The sequence below is a fragment of the Hemiscyllium ocellatum genome, chromosome 20, assembly GCF_020745735.1.
Source record: "Hemiscyllium ocellatum isolate sHemOce1 chromosome 20, sHemOce1.pat.X.cur, whole genome shotgun sequence".
NCBI classification, from domain to species: domain Eukaryota; kingdom Metazoa; phylum Chordata; class Chondrichthyes; order Orectolobiformes; family Hemiscylliidae; genus Hemiscyllium; species Hemiscyllium ocellatum.
The window spans coordinates 39,085,356-39,105,614 of NC_083420.1; the positions used below are offsets into that span (position 1 = coordinate 39,085,356).

General features: G+C 36.7%; 1 protein-coding gene across 4 annotated transcripts in view; it reads left to right on the forward strand.

The window, feature by feature from the left end:
- Positions 1-14,023, forward strand: part of LOC132825466 (TOM1-like protein 2) — a 70,040-nt gene extending 56,017 nt beyond the window's left edge. For 2 of the 4 annotated variants that reach the window (XM_060840774.1, XM_060840771.1), the window contains 3 exons: positions 1,136-1,192; positions 7,206-7,242; positions 7,688-14,023. In XM_060840774.1, the coding sequence (XP_060696757.1) occupies positions 1,136-1,192; positions 7,206-7,242; positions 7,688-7,824 (231 nt within the window). In that variant the 3' untranslated portion in view covers positions 7,825-14,023. The remainder of the gene's footprint in view (positions 1-1,135; positions 1,193-7,205; positions 7,243-7,687) is intronic. The other 2 variants (XM_060840772.1, XM_060840773.1) reach the window with 2 other exon arrangements.
- Positions 14,024-20,259: the final 6,236 nt, after the last annotated feature.

Sequence of the window (20,259 nt, forward strand, 5' to 3'; positions counted from 1 at the left end):
TAAAATAAATACTGTAGAGGAAAAGGAATTTTGAGAGAATGCATTCATCTCTCAGTTAATCAGTTCCATTTTGTTTAACAAATTGCTATATAAGTTGAAAGAGATGAATATTCTGGAAATTGAGATCCATGTATATTCGTTGGAGTTCAACACCAAGATCTGTTTCTTCAACTGATGCTCATCTTAATGAGAAGCAGATTAAGATCTTTGGAACAGTCTGTTTTCCTAAACATTGACTATGTATACAATTCCATAATTGCTCATGGCTCCACTATTAGTAGGAAATTTCTTTATAACCTACCTCCCGCTATAAAATTCTGACATTATACACATTATCTTTTAATTTGCCCTGTCTATGAACAGAGCTAAACCCTTTCTGTGAGGCAGTACCTTTTTGTTCCATCAGGCTAACATTGGAAAGTTGCTTTATGGAGCTGAGAGTGCCTAGCATGGTGTCTTGGACATCATCTCTGAGTAAAATTTACCACAATTCACCTGTGTCCCTGAGCGTACCTTAAATCTAAATGTATTTGCCAAACATATCAGGGCCCAAAACGTTGATTTTATTGCTCCTCGGATGCTGCGTGAACTGCTGTGCTTTTCCGGCACCACTAATCCATATCAGGACCATGTCCTATAATGAAGCTATAAGTCAACACAAGCAATGATGCAGTTCAACAAAGCTCATCAGTAGGAATGTAGGGGATTTGATATACCCAACACAATTAAATCCCATGCCAAATTGCTGACAAATGATCCCAACTTCCAATCAATATTCTGATTCCAATGTGATGGTGACCATATGAAAACTGGACAACTTATCTGTACCATTCTCTTTTTTTTGTTGCAGAAAACTTAATAAAGGTAGACAAACGAAATGTTTTCTCCAATATATATTCCCCGTTTAGAGAGTCATCTTTGTTTCTCCTGAAGAGAGTATCATTTGCTTCACATATCATTCTATTTTCAGAGTTGGATCTTGGTGTGTTTTTAATATGAATCTTGTTACTGCAGTTTTTGTATTTATGTGCATTACCTTTTTATAGATTTTTTTTCATTTCCATTATAAATGTTCTTTTAATTTTGTGTTATGTTTACTTTGGTTGTCTGGCTTGAATTTCCTGTCGCTGTGTAGATTCCTGTTGCACAGTCTGTTATGGACGACGTTGAAGAATGGCTCAGCACTGATGTGGTGAGGGGCTTTTCGTTTTGCTTTGGGTTGATCTTTTCTTCTATCACCCCTTCCCACTTAATGTTATGTAAGGAGTTAAATTTGCATATAGTAAAACTGCAATTTCTCCTTCTGTGACTTTGTGTAATTTAAAGTGGGCTAGAATTTGAATTACACCTTGCTCTTTGAGTGTTGGTTTGCAAAATGACGGTTAGTCATTTGCTAGAATTTTGCCCAGCCATCTGCAGGGGTTGGGGAAGACTGCCTGTGAGCTGACAGACATTTCAAAATATGTTTTTTTTTTCAAGAAAATTTGTTTTCAATGTCGGGATATAAAATGCTCTCTCCAATGTAGTCCTGTATTGACGGCCATCTTTCTGTTTCCAGAAAATGCATTATTTGGTTCATGTACATTCATTTTCATCACCAGATTTTGTCTTTAATGTGAATCTTATTGCTGTTTTTATATTTCTGTGCAAGTCTTACTGCTTATACATCTAACTGTATATAATTAGATGTTCAAAGACTATCATGAGTTTTGCTGTGTTACCCCTTGATTTTAAAACTCATTGTAATGTAGTGTATCTGCTGTCATTATCTGTGTGAGAAAGATAGAGTCAACTTCATCCCAAGTTGATATCAAGGTGAGAACCTCTGGTCTTCCACATTGCATCAATTGTTCACAGACTGACTTTGATTAATTTTATGCATAGTTAGTCTGATGTCCTAAACCTACTGCCAGGGTATTTGCAATACATTCTATTGAAGGCTCCTAAAATTAAAAAAGTTGTTTTTTTAATTTGAAATGGGTGTGGTGGAAGAGAAAGTGAGACTAATGATCAGCACAAACTTCCTGTGTTACTGCTATCTGTCCTTTAATAGCACACTGCATATGTGTACAATTATATATCGCTGCATGGAGTGTGGAGGACCATCCAACAAGAATCTTGATATCCTCAGGAAAATAGACACTATTCACGATGTCTTCAGGAGAAATTGTAGGCAGTGCTATCAAGGGAAGAATGAAAGAAGTGAGATGGATTAAAATTAAGTTGCAGATTGGCTCCAGTGCATTTGCGTAATTGAATGTTTTAAATTATTGCTGTGAGATCCATTTTCTTGTTATAATATGATGTGTGCTCTTATGATTTTGTTTAAATTTGCACCACTCAACAAGTCAAAACCATTACGAAATAACATCATAAGAAAACATTGTTCAAATTAAAAATTTAGTGCTTTGTCTCAATAAAGTTTCTGTTTATATGTCATGATCAAGCTGAGATTAGCAGTTGAGCATGGTTTTTTCGGCAATTTAACTGTTTCAAAAAGATCAGAAGCTTGAGATGCTTGCATAACATAATTTGGGAGAGTCTGCCTAATCAGAGGTGTATTATGCTACATAACCTTAGAATTGGAGCTTGTACTGAGTAAAAAGTAGATTTTGTATTCAGCTGTTCAGGTGGGTGGGCTAACTTGACTGCAACATCCAGGGGTAGGAATCATCTTTTTGAACCAATTTGCAAGGTATTACATGCTTTGAGGAAGGAGGGAAAGAAAGTTGAAATTCAGTAGTTTTTTTTCCCCCAAGTGTTTCATCGAAAGCAAATAATTAATCAATAGCTCCCAGGTAACGTATCATAACGGACCTACTCTGTAATTAGAACAGAGACATTTTGTATCTGTTTGCAACCTCTATAAAGTTTTGTACTGTCATGCACAGCTGATTAGTCCATTGGCGTCGATGTGTGCACAAACTTTCTGGGATATTTGGGTTGCTGAGAAGACTGGGTTCTTGCCCTTTCTCTCCTATTCATTCAGGACTGCCACCAACCTCTTCTGAATTGCAACTTCTGACACATTCTCACAAGTTGTTATAGGGAATCTTTAATATGATTAAGGGCCAGAAAGTGGGAAAAGAGAAGGGAAAAATGTAGACAGAATTTCCTGGTGAATATGCTTTTGCAGGTGTTTCTTGGAATGCTAACTTGGCATGGAACCAGTGATGAGAGATTACATTTAGGTCAGTTAGGCTAGAGAAGCTGTCATTGGTCTCTGGTCTCTGATCAGAGAAGGCCAAAAGGAGACTTGATGGAGCTACCTAAAAATGTTTAAAGGGTGGATATTCAAAAGACTTTAGGCAAAACAGTTGGAGGCAATGTAAGGAAGAGCATTTTTGTGTGGAGTTAGGATTTGGAGTCCCTGTTAGTTAGTTGACGCAGATTGAAGTATGACATTCAAAAGGGAATTGTGTAAGTATTTGCAGTACAAATTGCAGGGGTGTGGGGGGGTGGGGTGGGAAAGCAGTCTAGTAAGATGAGATTGCTTTATAGAAGCATGGCATAGACTTGATGGGCTGAAATGATACTATTCTATGGTGATCAATTATAGCTGTAATCCTGCTGAAGACGAGAACTGTGGAGTCCAGAACCAGCTGAATCAGCTTTCTTGTACAGGATGTATTTGCCCTGGAAAGAAACTTTTTAAAGAAGCAAAAGAGGATAATAAGCAATCAAGATTTAAATGTTAAATTTCTCATGCCAAAACTAAATTAATGAATAGATCAGTTTTGTTTCTGATTTTGTATTTGCTCATTCTTGTATTTCATCATTTGAATGAGCTGAGAGGTTTGTGTACTTGAATTTGATTTGCTAGTTCCCTTTGATTAAAAATGTTCTGCTGTTGCACCTCAATTTCCTTTTTCTATATTGTTGAAAGGTTTGTGATTTAAACATATTAATGTAAAGTTTTAAGAATTTGGATTTCAAACTAGTGGTACATGGATGTTGATCTTTTTACTTTCTGAAGGGGTTTAAGCAATAAATTAGGTCAGTCTTTGTGGAATCAGGATTTTAAACCACTATGTGTCAGAGAGCAGCTGTCTGATCAAGCTACTGGCATATTTATGCAAGTTTGTTTGTATTGTGGGGTTTTAGGACAGGAAAGTGAAAATATTTAAAGACATTAGCTTGTTTTTGCTTAAAGTAATCACTAATTTTTCTCCTTTTTTTTCTTTATGTTTTAGCTTTTAGAAAAACTAACTTTAAAGATTTTTTGGTAGTTTAAAGGAGAGCGGAATGAAATCGGACTCCAGTATAGTCTGTCTTAGGGGACGGGGAGAGAAGAGCTTGTTCAGTGCAGTTAATGAAATACGTTACCTTGGTCCAAGAAGGTAGTTTATTAAAACGTCCAGACTCAGAGTTTCTGATTGGAAATGTGCATTAGTTATTTAAGGCTGAGAAAATCTTAAGATCAGTTATTTGAGGATTCAAGGATGGGCCGCCTTCACACTCTGAATAGTATCTTAAAAAAACAAGTTAAGTCAAACCAACTGATTTGATACAGGAAGAAAATTTATTTTTTAATAACTGTAAAATGATGGAAGAATAGAAGGATTTTGTTTTGCCATTTATTTTTGAAATCTTTCAAACTGTTATGTAGATTACTTACTTTCTGTTTTATGTTTCTTTTGAGTTGTAAATTTCTGTTTTAATGTTAAAATCAAATCTGCTGCATTTTATGCTTATCTTTCATTGAAAGACACCACACCAAATTGAAAGAAAACAAAATATAATCCATCAAGCTAGATTTCATTTTGGGATCTTGCTTGATCAGTAGTAACTTCAGCTGGTATCTTCCGTTTAAATCACTCTCCTGAATTCATGGCTACTGTTTTGCTTTGTAAAAAAAAATCAAGTTGTTCTTATGCACCAGCCACTTTTAATGATGTTGTATGGCAAACTATGGGTGAATTTTACTGTCCACTCTACCTAGGTTTTAATAATTTCCGATATAAATTCTAATCTTCCATCATTGGTTTGCATGAGAGAAAGATGTTACAACCTCTTGGAACTGATCATTGTATCAATTATTCTGACTTGGATCTAATTATGTCAATGATTAATCAATATTCCAAAACTACTGCCAGGATATTTATAACACCTTTTGTTGAAAGATACATTCCATCTCATTTTACATGCTGCTGCACCAACTCCCAAGGTTCATGCATGGCCGCAGCTTCCAGACTCAGATGTCAATGTATCCGCTGACTAGTAGAGTTATATGCCAATGATTCACAGCCATGCAGCTTAGAGACAAACTGTATAAGGGATTTGTTGGTTTTGATTGTACAAAAAACAATTTTTAATGTATTTTTAACTGTGGATTGACATGAGAAAAGAACTGTTTTTAAAAGCCAAGAATTGCTGAAGGATGATTGCATGTTTTTCAAAGCAAGTAACCTGATACTCTTTTATAGGTGCTTTTCCACAGCTGCTGGTTCACACAGGAGCAGACTGGCTAGAATCAAGTGTGTGTACAAATGGAGATTTAGCTGGCAATAAATAGCTGATAACTGATCACTAATCCACAGACCAATGACTATGGCCTCTGCCTGCCTGCAGCTATGTGATTGGTTCTTAGAGAGCTAAACAGCTTGGGGCCATAAACAAAGTGGGCAAGATGCCATTAGGTCTACACAAGATCCAGAATTGTCTCTGTTCTCTGCATTGGAAACTAGTTTATTTTACTATCAATTTTGATAAGCTGTGGCATATAAAAGCTTATTAATCAGTGTGTGGAAAGAGGTCATTTGATCCATCGAGTCCACATCAACTCTCCAAAGAGCGTCCCAGCTCTCTCAACCCCACCACCTTGCATTTACCATGGCCAATCTACCTAACCTGCACGTTTTTGGACTGTGGGAGGAAATCAGACCACCCAGTGGAAACCCAAACGGACATGGAGAGAATGTGCAAACTCCATGCAGACAAGAAGCTCAAGGCTGAATCAAACCGAGATCCCTGGTGCTGTGAGGCTGCAGTACTAACCATTGAGCCACCATGCCACCAATTGAAAGTGTGAACCAGCTACTCTGTACCTCCTACACATCAGTGAAAACATCCAGAGTAGGGAGATTGAGAAACTGCGTTCTGATCAATACAAAAACATCTCAGAAACCATATGAACAGAAATCATTGAGCTGCATTCCAAGTCCTTCCCTCTGCCCATTAGTCTGTGTGGTTGTGTGTGTAAGGGGATGACAGCACTTCACAGGAGAGTTAATGTGCCGATGATTTGGAAATGTTTACCTGTAGCTAGAATTTATTTACTTGTAATAAATAGTAATTCACATAAATACAGAAACTTGATCCATGCTTTGTGTCTTAAAGACAGTTAAATTGGGGAATTTTGCTTTTTAATTTTTGTGACAACTCTAGGAATAATGGGGCTTGATTTCCAGTGTGCCACCCCGTTAGGCACAACTTTTTTTTTGTTTTTAAATGGAGGTTGGCAGAAGAGGAACAGTAATTCATGATTGGTGCAATGAGTGAAGCACAAAAGCAGCAACTGATGCTGCTTGCTAACCTACAGTTGCAATCACAAATGACCATTGGAATATTAATTTGCCCTGGGGTCTGTTTTAAAAATGAGAGTTGTGTTGATGTACATCTGAACAAAATATAGCATTTAACTGGTTTCACTCTCTCAGTTCCACAAGCAATCAGGAGCATGATTTTCCTCACTTTTGAGCTTGTCCTCATGTTCTTAGTCCTCACATTCTCTACTGGGCATGTCTGTAATCCGGAAATGTGCATTTTGAGTGCAAAAGTTCAGAGTTTGTACATTACATAAAAATTTATCATCTTGTTTCCAAATTAAAAAAGCTTTTATTATTTAATTTCACTCTTTTAAAAGGCACTAAATTTCAGTCTTGCCTCTTTGCCTCTAATCTTAGTTTCCTTGCAATATGCATGGGCATGCTTTTGGGAGTTGTTTTGAACCATTTGGTTGAATTATGTTTGTTTTGTGACTCCTCTAAATAATCGAGTAGGCTGAGAGTAATAGGAAACAATCTTCTAAAAATTTTAACAGAACTGTTAGCAATTTTTAATCTAATAAATCTAGTTGTTGTGTTTCACCTTTTCTGAGAGATGTTGGTTTGTGGCTAGATATAGTCTAATTTTGTTATCCATGGGTAATCTTCTAGTTGTGGGTTGGCCAGCTATTGATGTTCGACCTTTTTGTTTAATTTCAGAAGGGAGATGATGTAGAAGAAGGAGTAACAAGTGAAGGTAAGTCTATCTGGTGTCGTCATAAGCTGTAGTTTTAGTTTCTGTAAACCAGCCTTTTTAAGATACTAATTGCGTTTGTGTTAGTGTGCACATTCAGGATTTCTTAATTATTTTGTCTGTTCATAAGCTGTAGAAATGATCTGTGATGGTGGAGAGATTAGAGCACCAACATGCTGCTCTGGTGGTTCTCCACACAGGCAGTTCTGTTCATAAAGAAACTAGACAAAGTCATCACACTTTCACAATAGAAAGGAAAACTGACAGGTGAGTCAAATTAGGCAACTGTCTCATGTTCTTTGGCAACTGCTTCAAGGAACAGTGGTGTGGGAGCAGATAAGCTGCCTACGTTCTCATCATGACTATGGTTGCACCAAAAAAAAACCAGTTGACTTTTTAAAAGCGTAAATATCTTACATGGATTTTATATGTGTACTTTTTTTTTCAGAATTTGATAAATTTTTGGAAGAAAGAGCAAAGGCAGCAGAGAGAGTCCCAAACCTGCCTTCTACCCTGACTAGCAACTCTAATCCTCCACCAGTGTCTGCTGAAAGTTCCAAGGATACCCTCTATGCTTTACAATGACGTGTGTGTGTATTTTGGGTGTATGTGTGTGTGTGTATGGTTCATTTGTTGTTGGGCAGGGTGCTGCTGTACAGTTTGCTATAGCTTCTCAATGGTGGCTGGCGATGCACTTATGTTTTATGTATCTCCATTTATTCCAACTCCTCCAGCCAACTAATTCATAAGATGCCTTCCTAATGTGCTATTCGCAGTTTAAAAGCTGGCAAATCTTTTAAATCGCTGGGTTTTAGCATTCTCCACAGTATAATGTATTATGCCCATATATTAGCTGGACTTGCAATATTTCTCTGCAGTTCATATTTAAATAATGATTTGGACTTACATTCTGGTTAACCTGTATCTTACCAAAGGGAATTGGAACAGCTGGCCATTTTGACATTATTACAAAATGTTTATTGTTAACACAGTGACATTTTGGCAAGTGTGCTTTTTGTAAAAATTGTATCTCTAAGTGAACTAGTTTTTCTGGCCAGTGTTCATTTCTGTTGGGACATAGCACCTTTCACATTGCAGTAGGTATCATAGGAGTTTTGCTATATTATAAAGGAAATTAGAGGAATTCATAAGTTTTATCTAAACTATATATTTTAGTGGTGAATATGCTAATTGTATTATATGTATAACACTAAAATGTGTTGCAGTGAAAACTGTACTGGAAATACATATTAAATGTAGGATGAACCCTGATGTAACAAAGATACTTATTATTACAGGGACAACCACGCACACTTCATATGAAGCATAGTGGTTAAAATGGCAATTTTCTAAGTGTGTTTGCAGTCATTTTGTTTTGGCTAAATCCTGCCAATTTGTGTGAACAGTTGAGCCACACAAGAGAGCAGTATGTTTTTCCCCTTTAACCACTGATGAAATAACTAATCAATCACTAAAAGACATGTCTATAGTCTCTGCGACTCTACTCCGAACGTCAAGCCTGTGTAGCTCTTAGTAGTATAGATTTCTTCTGGTCACCGTGGAGACAAATTATAGATCTGTGTTGATTCTAAATGTGCACAAATGGAATATACACTGGTGAGAGAGAGTATTCATTCCATCTGGTTCATTCTTCTGTTGAAACCTAGAGCTGTACTATTGCATTGTTTAATTTGTTTCTTGAATGATGGGGTGAAAAGAATGATAAAATTCTCTCTGGAAGGCCTTGCATGTTTTAATCCTTATCTTTACTGAACTTGCCCTTTACTATTTTGTATCTTTATCGCCTGTCCTATCATTGTGCTTCAGGTTATTTTTTTCAGCTATTTTCCTTGAATTAGATATTTTCTAGACTATTTTCTGTGAAATCCCCTCCTCTTCACATTTTTTCACTGGACTGGAGTATCTGAGGATTTTCCTGCCCTAGTATTAAGACCAAAGCTTTCCTTTGAATGAGTTCTCCTTAAAGTGAGTGAGCTGCAGGTCATGTAGGTAGATGGTTGAAATACTCATTACACAATTTTGCTATAAATGTTGATCACTTTCAGCTTTCCAGTTTGTATAAGTAACCATATTTGAGAAAGACGCTTCTGTGATGTTAAAAACTGGTGATTACGTGTGCATGTGTTTCAGTAGTGGGTCAGCAAAAGTTGAGGATTGGTATGTATTTTTTTTTCCAATGTGTCCATTGGAACTTTGGATAAGTACTGCCAATGCAATTCAAAATTCTACCTTTCCAAAGCTTGGGTTTTCTGGTGGAGAGTTTCCTGAATTGTAAACCAAAAGGGTGAGGTAATTTTTATTATCATGTGCCCATTAGTGGTTTCGGCCTTAGGTATGTAGGCCCCAAGTTCTGGAATTCTTTTAACCTGTCTGTCTCTTTCTTGCTTGCTTTCTTGCAATCATATGCTCTCTCTTGTTCTCTCTCTACTAAATATTATATTACAACACCTGACTTAATATATTTGTCTCTCTGTACTCTTAGGCATACTTTCCTAAATTGAAGGAGTTCTATCAATTCAAGCTATTGTTTATTTTAATCAATATAATTCTGTTATTTGAATGTATTTTCTGAAAAATTGGCATTTTTATTCTACATTTCCTATCTAAAGGTTCTTATTCAAGTTTTAGACCTTATTCCTCTTCCCTTTCTCCCTACTCCACTGCCTATTCTACATCCGAGTTGTTAGTTTAGGACATTCGGTGCTTTTACGTTCTGAATTTTCATAGTTAAGATTGTAGAAGAGTGATGTTAATGTATGAAATAATTCTGTGCAACTGCCCTTGCAAACCTGAGGTGGCAACAGTGAATGCAAGATAATTTTTACATTCACCTTTGTTCACAGTAAGATACTGATTTGGCCCGCTCCACACTCCTATCCATGCATGAATAAAGAGCAGTCCATATTTCATCACTTATTTAACAGTGCTGCAGTTAATCAGGAACTAGGTTTGCTAAGTGCTGTTTCATGATAAGCAAGCTGTGGAAATGTTAAAATCTCAACTTTTCAGTGTTACCATTTTGAAAACTTAACCACCTCCAAGCATTCTAATTCTAAATCCAGAACAAAAACTGCAAAAATCAGGTGCCAACATCCAAAGTAGAAACACTCAACCGCTTGTCAGACAGTATCGGCTGAGAGAGTGTTAATGTTCTGATGAAAAATCATTAACCTTAAGTATTGTCTCTATTTATATCTCTGTAGGTGCATCCTGACCTACTGAAAGTTTCCAGCATTTTGTTTTTATTTGAACTATTTTAATTATTGCATTTATTGTTTTACACATCCTTAAGACCAAAATATTCTACACAGCAAGCATATTTCAAAATCCAAACACTGCAGAGTGAAAACAAAATAATTCGAAGTGTCATTCATTGAGTGTGGAGGCCACGAGGTGCAATAAACAGCAACCGCGCATCTAACCCAGAATCTATGGGTTCAAGTCCCACTCCAGGATATGATGGTGACAGCATGTATGTTCATAACATGGCCAAATAGGTTGATCAACCTAAATATTCTTCCATTGTGCCTATGCCAGGCAATAAAATGGTCAGCCGTGCTTGATGCAGAGTGACTCTATCCCTTGGTGATAGATTTGTGTGAAAAGGTTACTAATCTAACTATGGAATCAGGCATATTTTGTCAGCATCATTTATCATTAAATGTGAGAGAATCTCCAAGTCATCCTTTCAATCGGCACCTTAATACAGAGGTATACAAATTTATACTGTTGTGTGGTCAGTTTCTAGTATCCACTACAATGAAAGCACATGTGTCTATTGTTAGGTTTACTATCTGAATGTTGTACATTGCTCGGTAATTGGTAGTTTTTTCTGCAATGATATATAAATTTATAGATCTTATTTTTTACAACACAGAATTGCTAAGTTTACTAATAAAAATAAACACATTTCTTTCCTCTATTGATCATTGTTTAGACCCATACAGACTGTTGTAAGACTGACACATTGTAGTTCTGTTAAACTTGCTGGTCATTTTACATTTATCATAGCGGAGATACCAGTGTTTTAGTTACTAGTTTGTTATTAGACACTATGCTTGCTAAATTAGCACTGTGTTGTGTTTTTAAAGCTATTTTACTGTAGAAATGCAAACTGTAAGCTGTTTACTTATATTGAACATCTTTTATAATGAATCAGAAAATTTAGAGGGAAGTTGTGGGATTTCTTTGCAGAGCTTTTTTCCATATAAGTTGCCCAGTAACATTAATGAGCTTTGCTGGTGAAGCTTTGTTTGTTGCTTTTGAGACCCATTTGCATTCAGATACATGGTGCTCAGCTTTTTGTGTATCTTGTTTTCTGCTTTGAGGCACATGGCTATTCTAACTTCTAGGAAAAAAACAGGTACAACTAATTCAAAAGATGGAAAACCCACAGTGATGGTTTGAATATTCCAATCTGTTCAACCAAGGCTTTGAAAACACTATCATCCTTAGTTTCCTGCCTCCCATTTCTTAGTTGAGCTGAGGGATAACTTAAATTCTAACTTTATTATTTTCTTCTTTCCAAATGAGCAGGATAGGATACAAAATCCACACATTCAGTTTGATGCAAGTGCATATAAAGCTGCCTAAGGTCTTGAAAAGATGATTGGTTTCCTTCCCATAGCCTCTTATCACTATTACTCAATCACTTTTGCAATGGGGGGGAAAGTATACTGGAAGAATAGCCCTGCTGATCTACATAATTATACCATCCTAGAAGAATAATGTTAAATGTGTATAAAAGGTTAGCACCTGTTAATACAAATATTAATGTACAGTTCAATGGATTTATTATAAAAAGATACTTCCAATAACACATTAAGACTTTGATAAATAGACAATGTGTTACTTGGCAGTATATGGTTTGTATCATTTGATTGTCTACCAAATGTGTTATTGCAATAAAACTAAGTGTGTATGTGCAATTAGCAAACAAATTGAGATGTAACATTTATTGTCAGGTAGCATGATGCATAATAATACCACAGGTCTCATTTTTGATCAGTGGTGTTTGGTAACACTTTTCTGGTTAACTCAAATAGTGTGGTAATTAGTAATGACCTTAAGCAAATGCAGTTAATGTTGCCTCCTTGATAGTAGCCCCCTCCAGGTATTGCCACATGCGTAGGAGCAGAAAGGTCCTTCTGATTTGCAAATCATTGCTTGTTAAAGGACTAGAACACTTTATAAAATGTGAGCATTTTATAACAGTAAACTTTCAGAAATCCTCATGGAGTGTTTAATAGTGACTGCTGTATACCAGCCTTTCACTTGGAAGACTGATTAAATATGTTGGGGTTTTATTTCATTTTGTTCTGTTGAGATACATATTTTGAGTTGGTATTCTTTATTTGTTATGAAACTTACTGTAAATTCACAGTTACAATTAAGGCAGTTAAATAATAACTGTACTCAAATGTAGCCAAATGTTATTTTATTTTAAAAGTTTTAAATATACTGAATTCCAAAGGCGAATGGGGTTTTCTGGTGCCGATATCATACTCCCACTGAATCCAATGCAGTTTAAAATTCTCAACGTCATTCTACCAAACCAACCTTAACTGCAGATTTAAGAAAAAAACAAAGCAGTGAACATTGTACAACACTACCCACCCCCATAAAAAGACAATGAATTGTTTGTTTGGATGTTGAGTCTGATTCTAATTTAGTGAAAGTGCTTTCCAACTTCAATATTTTTGTCAGGCTTTCTAAAAGATTTTTAAGGTGAGTAGCAAGTAAAAAGTAACATATAATGAATAAAAAATGCACAGTACTTAAATATGTTGCGACATGTTTGGTTAAAATTAAAAGGGGAATCATATACTTCCCAATCCCATCTTACCCAAGGCTACAATTTAAACCACATGCCTCACCACCTCCCTCTCAACACAGTAATAAAAATTGTGGCCATGATGTTATAGAATGACAGATTAGGCTTGAGGGGCCAAATGGCAGCCTTGTGCTTCTATTACTTATTCTTGTGTTCATTATATCTCCCCAGTGGCATTTAGTGCACACTCGCTGCTTCCCAAATTTGTAATCCTGATTTCATAATAAAGCTTATAGTGAGATTTTTGCATGCAGTTTTTTTCCCCATTTTGTTATTTTAATTCTCCTTTAACAATTCAGATTAGGAAATAAAACTTGTTCACATTGGGGGTGCATATCTGGATAGGTCTGGTTAAGGACCTGCTGACAGTTGACTTCTACCAATTTTTTTAAAAATGTAAATTATATATAATACTTCTTCAGCTTTCTCCTTTCACAGGTGAAATAAGGATGAGGATGAATTTAAGAATTAACCTGAATTTTGATTCATTTCTTACTGTTAGACATAAGATTAATTATTATATTGCAATTAATTTGGCTGCAGAGAATAGACTATTTTCTACAAAGGCTTGTTAAAAATATAACCAACTCAAAATTATGCAGCTTAGCAGTATGATCTCTTATATTCATAACACTACACACGACCTCATAGGCTGTAAGAACAAAACCTCTATGTTAATCAGTCAGTACACACGTGTGGTTAATATTTATTAACATTTTAGGTTCTGTTTCCACATATGACAATATGTTCCATATATGCTGTCCATAACCTGGTATTTCATTAACTTATGTTTACTGCAGACTTGTGAATTATGTCATGTTGTGTTACAAATTGGATGTGTGTGATTTGTACTGAACTGTCACTACTGTTTAAATTCTGTTGTGCTTGATTCTTGCATGAAATGTTATAAATAAATAATACTGGTATGTGTACCTGTGTCATCCTTTTGTTGTGATGTTCTGTTCATTGCTTAATTTGATATGCATTTATGGTACCCTGAATTAGACTGCTAAGTTTGAACCTGGGAACTAACATATGTTTAAACATTGTTTATTCTGGAAGATTGCTTAGCTCATCCCTTTGGTGTAGGGTAAAGCATCTATTGTACATTCAACAGTTATCTTTTGAGTGCACCTTTCACCTGCACTGTTCAATTTGATCAAAAGGACGTGCAATAGGTTGAATAGGCTCCTTTTTTTTAAACTTTCTGTGGAGAGCAGCATAAAGTTGCCAGTGAGCGTTGAATGCCAGTTGGAGAAGAATTCTTCAAGTCATTGCAATCTTTACTGCTCTTGGCCCTTTCCCTTTATCTTTCTGCGAAAGACTGACTTACCCACCAATGTTGTTCCAAAGTCACATCCAATGCTCGTTCACCTTAAACACATTCTTTATGGATGAACAAAAGCAGTAAATTCTGAAGAAAAGTAATTGAACTCAACACATTAATTCTGTTTCTGTCTTAATGCTGCCACTCCTGCTGAGTTTCTCCAGCACTTTATTTTTATTTCAGATCACCAGCATCCGGAATACTTTGTTTTTATTACCAGAGTAGTATGTACCTACATCTTCGATCATGAGAGCATCATAACAGAGCTATCTCCTGTTCTTTTTCATCCATATCTAGCCGTGGTGTCATTTTTCAGTGAGTAGGCCACAATGACTGAATTTTCCCAAAGGTTAGCTTCCTGTAAACCATTTGTCCCAAATTCCTCTAAATAGCAATCCTGAGTAGGGAGGGATTGACTGAGTATGCTGCTCTTCTGGTCTACTAACACCACCCAGTCTTCAACATTTGGGTGTGATGAGCTTATAGTCTTTGTCAGCAATGTCAATTCCATCCTCTCCACTTTCTCTGCAACAGTTGTGCATTCCACTACCTAGTGGAGCAAGCTTTCTCTAAATCTACCCTGACAAATCCTTGGGATAATTTCTGATCAACTTTTGATGTGGCTAAGAGATCTGGCTCTACTGGACCAGGCAACAAGATGGGATTAATTAAAAATTTTCTAATAAGAGTGTCCCTAGGTACAGTAATCCCCCTGTTCCCATGGGGGATACGTTCCAAGACCTACTGTGGAAGCCTGAAACTGCGGAGTAGTGAACCTATCCATTTAAATTGGAAATTTACCTTCCTGGTTCTGGAAGATTCCCTATAATATGTTCGGGCTACAGGAAACCACGGAAACCGGACCCGCAGATATAGAGGTTACCCTATATTAGCAGCCATAATATCACACCTAGTTTGAGGGACAGAAGATTAGATCAGAGAAAGTTTTCTTATATTTCAACAAGGGCATGAAAGCAGAGCTGACTGAAATGAATTGGTAAATTAGAGTTAACCAATATAGGTGCAGTGCACACATTTAAGGGGATAGTTTGGATGACAGAACTAATATATTCTCATAAGTTTTTTAAAGTCCAAGGGATGGACTAAAGTTTAAAAATGGTATCAAACATAAAAAGCATTTAATTGTGCAAAGATGTAGGTCTGAAGATTAGATAGAATTTTTTTTAAATCAAAGAATGACCAAAGAAAAGGAAAACTTCAGTATGATAGTTAACCAGGAGTATGAAAATGTTAAGAGCTTCTATAAATATATAGAGAAAGGTTAACAAAGTGAGAGGTGATCTTATGTAAGTGGAAACTAAGGAGATGGTGGATGAACAGAGATTTTCTGTTGGTCTTCGTGATAGATAATGCAAGTTTCATCCAAAATGAAGAATACAAGTGTGTAGAAATCAGGAAATGAAAGGGAGGGATAAATGCAGGAAAATGATAATCAACAGAGAAGAAAGCAGAGTCACAGGTAGATACGAAGAAGGCATTTGGTATGTTTTCCTTTACTGGTCAGAGTATAGGGGTTGGGAGGTCACATTACAGCATGTTGGTTCATCCACTTTTGGAATATTGTGTGCAGTTCTGGTCTCCCTCTTATAAGAAGGATGTTGTGAACTTGAAAGGGTTCAGAAAAGATTTTCAAGGATGGTGGTAGGGTTGGAGAATTTGAGCTACAGGGAGAGGCTGAAGACAGGCTGTTTCCCTGGAGCAACAGTAGCTGAGAGGTGACCCTCCGGAGGTTTATAAAATCATGAGGGGCATGGATAGGATAAACAAACAAGGTCTTTTCCCTGGGATGGGGGAGTCCAGAACTAGACGGCATACGTTTAAGGTAAGAGAGGAAAAATATAAAAGGGACCTGAGGGCAATGTTTTTCATGCAGAGAATGGTGTGTATATGGAATGAGCTGCCAGAGGAATAGGTTGAGGCTGGTATAATTACAACATCTGGATGGGTATATGAACAGGAATGGTTTCAAGGGAAATGGGCCAAGTGCTGGCAAATGGGACTAGATATGGTTGGGATAGCTGGTCGGCATGGACAGGTTGGACCGAAGTGTCTTTTTCTGTGCTGTATATCACTAAGACTCAGAGTAAATGGTTGGGAGCTGCAGTCCAACAAGGGCCCTTGTTCTGATTAATTTCTACCCAAGGTCTCAAAAGGAGTGGCTTATTAAATAATTGATTAATTGGTTTTAATTTTCCAAAGCTCCCTAAATTTGTAGATTAACCCATAAGATTATAAGATAACAAAAAGGAAGGGAAACAGGAGGTAGAATATTATAAGCCAGTTACTTTAACATCTGATGTAGGCAAAATTGTTAGAGGCTATTAATAATAAAAGGTTATAGCAGGACACTTGGATAAGTTAAAGGTGATTCAACAGAGTCAGCATGCTTTTGGAAAGGGAAATCACATTTGTCTATTGGGGGTGTTTTGAAAACTTTAACACTGAATAAATGGGGGACAGATAGATATACAGTACTTTAAATTTCCAAAAGGCATTTGATAAAGTGTCCTATCAAAGGCTATTATAGAAAATAAAATCTTGGTATAGAGCAGTGTTCTCCAATACTTCTTGCATTGTGTAACCCAGGATCTTTGTCAGAGGAATTGTAAAATAAGCAGTTGGTTTTAGATTTACATACCAGTAAAAACAAAATAGATAATAATTAATTTTACCCTCATAAAGCCTCAGGGTGACACCCATGACTACATGTTATCTGGCAATGCCTTGACATCTGGGTTGGACTTTGCCACTTAATCATATACAGTCTATTAAATAGGTATCTGTGAGGTGGGTGTGATATTTGGATATGATTTTCATAATTATAGACAACACTTTCAGAGATATGTGAAGTCAAGGTGAGTTTTCATTTTAAAAGTGTGTGATGGCTAGCTGTGGGTTTCTTTTTTATCCCTAAAAACATTGTGCCTTGACTTGATTTTCAGCTCATATTATATTGCAGCGTAATAATCTCCATCAACTCCACTGCTTTGTAAATCAAACACTTGATGGAATTTTGTTGCCAACCACCAAAGACTACTTGAAAGAATAGATTTGAGACAAACATGAGTATTTATTACATCAGAGCCAATTCCTGAAATTGCTTGTTGAATTCCTTTAGGAGAAAGTGAGGACTGCAGATGCTGGAGATCAGAGCTGAAAATGTGTTGCTGGAAAAGCGCAGCAGGTCAGGCAGCATTCTCCTGCTCCTTGGTTGCTGCCTGACCTGCTGCACTTTTCCAGCAACACATTTTCAGCTGTTGAATTCCTTTGCTAACTTCCTCAGGTGTTATATCTCAGTGGGAAATCAAAGCACATTATTCCCAGAGTTGTCACCAAATTTAGGAATTTAAGAAAAGTATACAATTTCCCAGTTTACCTGTGTTTTTTTCTCTCTTTAGACCCAGATTGCCAGAAAAGACAGTCTAGGTTTCTGTACTTAATATTTATTACAAATAAATAGATTCTAGCTATAGGTGAACAATTATGAAGTGTTAACATGTAGAATTCCAACTCCCTTATAAAATTCGCTCAACGTACATTTGCAGACAAAAAATATTTGGTGTTCTGGATGGAAGAAATAACTGGGAAATAATGGGCTTTTTCCCTGGAACATTAGCAGTTGACAGGTGACCTTAGAGGTATATAAAATCATGAGGGGCATGGCTAGATTGAACAAATAAGATCTTTTTTCCCCTCAAGGTGGGGGAGTCCAAAGCTGGAGGACATAGGATTAAGGTGAGAGGGAAAAGATTTAGAAAGGACTGGAGGGGTCACTTTTTCATGCAGAGCATAGTGCATGTATTGAACAAGCTGTCAGAGGAAGTGGTAGAGGTGGGTACAATTACAACATTTAAAAGGCATCTGGATGGATACATGAATAGGAAAGGTTTAGAGAGACATGGGCCAAATATTGGCAAATGGTACTGGATCAGATTGGGATGTCTGGTCAGCTTGGATGAGTGAACTGAAGGATCTGTTTCTGTGCTGCACGACATTGCTGGTGGTAGTGTCCACAACAACAATAGGTATAATGTAGGACTGCAGACATTTCCTCATTCAGAGAGTGAGGTTTCACCACTGGTCAATGCTCTGCCTCACTAACATGGCAGGAATTTATTTAATCCTGGTTACTGACCTGCATTTAAAGTCAGGCTGGGCGAATTAAAATAGAAATAGCTCGCAGAAGAATCTTGTCTAGTTATGGAAATATCAGTGCAGGTGTTCATTTTGCTCTGCAACGTAATTGGAAGGGAAAAGAAAGTTTAAACTGCAAGGAACTTGTCAGACATCAGTTGCACAAAAGCTCTTTATTCTCCCCTCAGTCATATCTTTTTTTTAACAATCTTGGTTCTAAATTATGCTCCAAAGCAAACATTATTACCCTGAAGTGACCTCGCAAGTTTTACTGCAAATTGTTGCTGCTTCAATTTGACTGAATCATACAGCACAGAATAGACCCTTTGATCCAACCAGTCCATGCTGACCATAATCCCAAACTAAACTAGACCCAGCTGTTTGCACTTGGCCCATATCCCTCCAAACATTTCTTATTCACGTACTTATCCAAATGTCTTTTAATTGTTCTAACTGTACCCAATCCACCACTTTCTCTGGAAGTTCAGCCAACATGTGAATCACTCCATGCAAACAAAAAAGTTGTCCCTCACCTCTTTTTTTTTTAAAACATATTTCTCCTTTCACCTTAAAAATATGCCCCCTAATCTCGAAATCCCCCACCCTAGGGAAAAGACACTTGCCACTCACCTTACCTATACCTTTTATGGTTTCTCTCCAGTGTGTTCTTCAACAATATTACTGGCGGTTCCTTAAAGATGAGGAACATTCCCCTCCACTGTTGGGGTGAGGCCGTAGGTGGCTGTACAGTCCGATGCAACTTCTGTAGACCCAGCCACACTTGGGGCAGAAGATAGTTACAGCAAGGGCTGGGTGGGGCTTTGGTATGGCAGCACTCTCCTTACACTGTTTTCACCTGGCTTCCACTTCTTACAGTAATTCAAACTGCAGACATTTGTTTCATGCGAAATCCACAAAAACTTGTTTTATTTTGTTAAAATACTCTCTGATCTTCTGGCTGCAGTGAGTGTCCTGTACACATGCAGCTAACTCTGCAGCAGATTCTTCAATATTATTTTTCCTTCCACCCAACAAAAACTCAGCCATTTCCCCATGAGGGTTGTATTTGGTTTCCAGAAAGGCTCGTGGCAAGAAAACAAACCCCTCAATTTAAGAACATACTGGAGCTAAGACAGTTCTGTTTTATACAATTATTATTATTGGTTGAGAAGATACTGAAATGAGCCTACTTGGAAATATTAAAGATTTGTACAAATCTTAAATTATTCGCATAGGAAATACACCCTGAGCAGATGGCATGAAGTTTACCACAAACAACAAGCTTTAATGAGAAGCAAACATATGGAGAAAGGCATGTGAAAAGTTAATGAGCTTAAAAATCCTAATTTAAGGCTTCAGCTTTCTCATTGTTAATTAGTTTAAATAAAAATGTGTGTATGCCTGCTTAGTTCTGTTTAGGGTTTGACCATAGGACAGAGAATTAGTAAGATAATCAAGATTTGTAACTTACTTAGCTTGAAGAAATTGGAATACATTTTTGGACCATAAGGAATAATTGATTATCCCAACTTCTGATATTCATAGGTTATCAGAATATATGCTCAGTTGCCTAAACTTATTGGAATTTTGATCTTTGTTTCAATGTTATTGTATTTCAAATTCATTATGCTTGGGTTGCCCAAGATAATTAATCAAAAGGTTTACAATTTGTTGCCAAATACTG